This window comes from Bolinopsis microptera, chromosome 7, assembly GCF_026151205.1.
Source record: "Bolinopsis microptera isolate Bmic1 chromosome 7, MBARI_Bmic_1.0, whole genome shotgun sequence".
Classification (NCBI taxonomy): Eukaryota; Metazoa; Ctenophora; class Tentaculata; order Lobata; family Bolinopsidae; genus Bolinopsis; species Bolinopsis microptera.
Window position 1 is genome coordinate 7,011,781 of NC_087078.1, and position 5,894 is coordinate 7,017,674.

General features: G+C 38.1%; 2 protein-coding genes across 2 annotated transcripts in view; one reads left to right on the forward strand and one right to left on the reverse strand.

Moving 5' to 3' along the window:
* The first annotated feature begins 2,459 nt into the window (after positions 1-2,459).
* On the forward strand, positions 2,460-3,080 carry LOC134818651 (uncharacterized). The gene has a single exon (XM_063828290.1). It carries the CDS (start codon positions 2,460-2,462, stop codon positions 3,078-3,080), a length of 621 nt encoding a protein of 206 aa, XP_063684360.1.
* Positions 3,081-4,258: 1,178 nt separating this feature from the next.
* LOC134818588 (uncharacterized) overlaps positions 4,259-5,894 on the reverse strand; it is a 61,912-nt gene continuing 60,276 nt past the window's right edge. Inside the window, exons 10-12 of the mRNA XM_063828215.1 lie at positions 5,735-5,881; positions 5,398-5,532; positions 4,259-4,301 (exon numbers count right to left, since the gene is read on the reverse strand). Coding sequence (XP_063684285.1) covers positions 4,294-4,301; positions 5,398-5,532; positions 5,735-5,881 — 290 coding nt within the window. The 3' untranslated portion in view covers positions 4,259-4,293. The remainder of the gene's footprint in view (positions 4,302-5,397; positions 5,533-5,734; positions 5,882-5,894) is intronic.

Consider the following 5,894-nt stretch of genomic DNA (forward strand, 5'->3'; position numbering starts at 1 on the left):
TGAATCCGTTGGCTGCTGGAAGCTTATTCTTAGTAGCGTAATCAGTACCATACTCGTAGTCGAGTTTCACGGAGTCATTGGGTGAACTGTGGACCTTATCTATATTTCTGCTATCTTTCTGTGCCCGGTGATACGAGTATCGGTGGGTGCGAAGACTTTTAGAATTTTTGTACTGCCTTCCACAACTATCACATGAATATGATTTACTACTCATTTTCAAGCTAGATGAAGAACTATTGAATTCATATTAACTGTTAAAAGCCCCTTATATACCTCTTAGATGAGAGTGACATTAATTGAAAGAATTAGTCGCATCGTTATTATACATAAGTGACTACCCACACGCAACCTTTTAATAACTCACGTAATTCGTCTCCAAATTGCACCAAAATTTCAGAGATTATAGATATGGGTCAAACTTAGATTTCCTGAAAGTTTCGTAAGCCACGCCCAATTACAGTGGGCGTGGCGTGACACTCCCTTTTTTTCACTATTGTCTTCATAAAATGAGAACGCTATTAGTTAAGAACTCAAAATTTATTGCACACATTTGGCTTGATAATTGAAAACTTTTCCAAAAGTTTCAAGTTCATTAGTTTAAATATGGCTGAGTTATGACCATTTTAAAATCCATCGGATATGTGATCCGAGCACTCAGTCAGTGATATTTGCACTCAATTAGTGATCTCGTCACCCAATCTGATCAAGAGTAAGGCGTTAGCCGTTCTCTCCACCACTTCATCCGATCTAGTAGAGCCCCAGTGAATTGCATTCTGGGAATTGACATATCCGTTTATATGGCCTTGTCGCTGTACCAGATTTCGTCCTCAAAGTAGGGATCCACATTGTGCTTGGACAGGAATGTGTTGGCGAAATCTATCCTCGATTGGAAATCACGGTCCAAAAGTTTGTGTTTCTTTGTGATTCGGTAGGCCCGGTTAGAAAGGTCTTGCTTTAGGATTCGCTGAAGGGTTCTGCTGATGTCTAAGGCAGGAGCTCGTTTCCGGGTGCCAATCTTAGGTGTGTCCATCACGTCACCAACAACCATCGTGATGTTTTCTACAGTCCTCGCAGTTCGTCTTCTGCCGATCGTGTGCAGAAAACGTAAACTTGATCTTGTGATGAATGTCAAAGCAGCTTTTCCGGCAAGGGGGTGGTCGGTTGAATTTCATCTGAAATTGTCGTTTAATCTGAGGGTAGAACTCCCCATTTTCTTTCTTCAGGTAGACGAACAATCGTTGTTCTGCAGTAAAGGGAGGATAGTGAACCATTTTCGATGATTCAATGGATGGTTCATTCCTTTTTATTGATTGTAAGGAACCTGTGACTAGCAGGGCTAACAAGCCCTGAAATGGTGACACCACCATAAATTCGTGTGATAGCGTTTTAGGTGCAGTCAGCAGTATAGGCCGGCCCATAAGCAGGCTGCAACCAATCAAGCGGTGCATGTGAGCCAAACAGGCCATTAACTATCAAAATATTTCTCGAATACGTTTACATTTGCTTAGCTCTCTTATCTCGTATTCTACTCGTGATAAGACTGGCTCATAGGCGGTTAAAATTGCTGCATCTGAAACAGTGGGTATGAAAAGAAACACAGCCAAACGTCACAGAACATCAGACCCACAAGTCGTCTCTATGTCAGAAAAGAGACACCAATTACTACAACATTTAAACGACAACAAAATGCGTGACAGAACTATCCTGCGTAAGGAAATCAACAGACTCAAGAATGACATTGCAAAGCGCCTTATTACACTTGAAACCGCTCATGCCGACCTTCTAGCTGAGACGATCAACTCCACTGATGATACCAGAAGAATGTTCGAAGCAACCAGAGCAATTTCAAACACAAAGGACACTCCTCCTATTTCAGTATTCCTACCAGAAACAGAAGAACTTGCTCTCAATGACGAAGATAAGGCAGACATAGTCAAGAACTGGTTCATGGAACATTACACAGGCCCAGAACCCCCACTAGAACCTTTTGTTGGAGCTGCTAAGCCATTAGATACGCCTATAACTGCACTTGAAGTTGAGACAGCAGCCAAGAAACTAAAGAACGGTAAAGCCGTTGGTCCTGACAACCTCCCTAACGAATTCCTTAAGTATGCACCTCCTTCTTTCTACATGAAGTTTGCATCACTTATCAATGAGTCCTTTAAAAACAAGAGCACGTTCAATCGTTCACTGAGGGATATCTTACCCCCCTACAGAAGCCTGGAAAACCAAAAGGACCAGTTAAGAGTCTGCGTCCCTTGTGCCTTCTCAATGGAACTAGGAAAATCCTTTCCATGATAACACTCCAGCGTATTCAACAACAGATAGCAGACTACACTGGGCCATGGCAGAATGCCTATAAATCAGGACACAGCTGCTCTAATATTGTCTGGACACAAAGGGTTCTTATTTCTGTTGTCAAGGAGAAACATTGGGAGTTTAGTAAAATGGGGATAGACATGTCATCAGCCTTCGACACGATACATCGGTCAACTCTCCTCAGGCTACTCGAAGATGCAGGATGCTCAGAAGATGACATAAGACTAGTTAGATATCTGCTCGCTAACACCAAGCTCAGAATTAAGATCAAAAAGACGACATCGGGAGAGATCGAAGTCACAATAGGAGCCTTTCAAGGTGACTGTTTGTCTGGCTCGCTGTTTACCATGTACCTAGCTGGAGCACTCTACCACCTTAGAGTTGTTGTTATACATCTACGCCCAAATCCCCCCATATCTGAAAGCTCCCTTCCTTTAGAATGGGAATATGCTGATGATGTGGACTTTGCTGATGAAGATGAGGATTCGTTACACCAGCTCCTTCCAATTTGCAAGGAAATTCTCTCAGAATGGAATTTGTTTGTGAATGAATCTAAAACCGAGTTTGTAAAGTGTTATCTGGCTGGAAGTAGTGAGAAGGACGAAAAAGGAGAACCTCTAAGAAATAGAGAACCTTGGAGGAAGTGTGTGTCCCTAGGCTCTAAGCTATGTAGTAAAGAAGACATACAGCATCGTATAATCCTTGGAAATGTCGCATTCGAGAAATACAAGTTTGGATGCAAGGATCTAAGATTAATCTGAAGACCAAGATTAAGATATACGAAGCATACGTTACATCTGTTATGCTCTATAACTGCAATAGCTGGGCTACCCCTCAGAACCTATTTGACAAACTTGATGCATGTCATAGAAGACACCTGCGTCAAATATTGAAGATGACTTATCCCATTATTATCAGTAATAAAGCACTCTATGAACGCTGTGGTGTAACACCGTTGTCAGAGCGAGTGACATATGCTCGCTGGAAAATGCTTGGACATGTCCTTCGCAGTGACTGCTCATCACCAGCTCAGAGAGCTCTTCAATTTGCTGTTAATGCGTTATTTACCATGAAAGGACGTGTTGGTCGACACCAAAGTAATCTTTTAAAGTTTATTATAAATGATTTGAATAAAAGAAACCTACCATTACGTGATATTAATGATCTTTATGATCTTAGGGCTACTGCCTCTAACAGAGTTTTGTGGAGAAAATTATTTACCTCATAATTAACCTTTATTTTTCAGAGAACTGTTATGTTTTTTTGGGCACTTATCAGTCTCTTAAGATGTTTCTTTACTATTTCGAGATTGTTTTAAAAGTTAGATAATAATTAGATGCTAAAATAATTTTTGTACACTGAAGTGAAATCAGCATCAGAACACAAATATCGCCATGACTTATTTGTATAAGAGGGAGAAAAAATTGATCAAATGAAATGAAATGAAATCTTCTAATCTTCTAATCTTCTAATCTTCTAATCTTCTAATCTTCTAATCTTCTAATCTTCTAATCTTCTAATCTTCTAATCTTCTAATCTTCTAATCTTCTAATCTTCTAATCTTCTAATCTTCTAATCTTCTAATCTTCTAATCTTCTAATCTTCTAATCTTCTAATCTTCTAATCTTCTAATCTTCTAATCTTCTAATCTTCTAATCTTCTAATCTTCTAATCTTCTAATCTTCTAATCTTCTAATCTTCTAATCTTCTAATCTTCTAATCTTCTAATCTTCTAATCTTCTAATCTTCTAATCTTCTAATCTTCTAATCTTCTAATCTTCTAATCTTCTAATCTTCTAATCTTCTAATCTTCTAATCTTCTAATCTTCTAATCTTCTAATCTTCTAATCTTCTAATCTTCTAATCTTCTAATCTTCTAATCTTCTAATCTTCTAATCTTCTAATCTTCTAATCTTCTAATCTTAATGTTTTGTTGTCGGTTGTCCTCAAACGCTCCAGATATCCTCGCTGTCTCTATTCACCTGGGTTATTTTCATGATTGATAAACAGAATTATATTTTGATTCATCGATTTATCTATGTGCAACGAATTCTATAATTTGTCACTGAAACTTTAAAGCATGAGATCTATTATACTTATACCTTACAAGACATATTTATATGGTACGAAATTTGGGGATTTTTGGAAAAAATCCCCATATTTTCGTACTACCAAAATTGTGGCCGCCATTCCAAAATCCCACACATTAATTTGTATGTAATTGGCTTAAGTAGGGCTAATTTGAGGTGAATTTGTCAAATAAGTTGTTTTACGTGTTTTGTGAGACAAGGATACGCATTTCTCAGGTAAATAGAAAGTTACTTAGTATAAAAATCGCCGATACCCTCTGGAGGGTTAGAAGCTCAAACCCCTGTTGAGGGAGGCATACACCTGGGACTACACCGGTGAGCAGACTCAAGGTGAAAGAGACGACGATGAAGACGATTTAAAGAAGAGAATGATTTTTAATTAATTTAGTTTTTCACGATTTAAAAAAATTCCATCAAAAACTGATTTTGATTTCTCTGAAATAATTTAGCGTGAAAATGCGACAATTTAATTTGGGGTACGAAATTTGGGGATTTCTAAAAAAATCCCCATATTTTCGTTCCCCCATAATTCCGATCCCCAGAATTATGATCCACATAAATATGTCTTGTAAGGTAGTCTATAGATCATCAATACTGCTTCTTCTATCTTACTATATATAAAGCGAGACGATAGTTTTCCGTGCCATTTTACTGACACCACTGCATCAACTTTAACGCGACTTTCCGCAAAAACCGTAAAAGATATAGTACATGAACTGAAACTTTTTTGACTGGGTCAAATGCTTTAATGGCCTCCAAATCAGCATGAAAAAATAAAAAATTGGCCAAGGAATAGTGATTTAGAGCCCAAAATTTGGTGTCAAAAACGCGAATTAAATGGGTAATATTGATTTTAGTCTCTTGAGTCTTGACACCACTTTAGGGTTATGCGGGTTCCTGCTAGTGATTTTAATAATTGCACAAAATTTGAATGATGCTCGTATACCATCATCATAATAATATTACCACAGTGCAAAATAATTATTACTTGTCCGGAGATCGAAGATTTCTTCACGCTTTGTTCGAATTATTTTCTTCGAGTTGAGGTCGAACTCATTAACCTCCATTTCAATATTTTGCGACACCAACTCTTTAAACACACCCTCTTCTTTGCAAGAACACTCTAAAAAATAATCAAACTAAGAATATAACTTAAATTCTAAGCAGTTAAAAATGACCTTCCTGTTCATACATTTTGAATTAAAGCTTAGATTGGGTAATATTTTAAATAAAATTAACCCAAGATGTCCCTCCCTGTTCGTGCGTCTTGAATTTTTAAAATTTAGCTTGGCCTTAAGCTATGGATTTTTTAGCATTTAACTTACCTTTCGATCTTTTGTGAGTCCATGTCATCACGTACGGAATGGAAACCTTGTCCTTGCGCTTCAGAGCATTGCATACAACCCTCTTCTTGGGCGGGGCGGTGCACGAAAACTCTACCGATATACTCTTTCTCGAAGTTTTTGATTCCCCTGCAAAATGGTT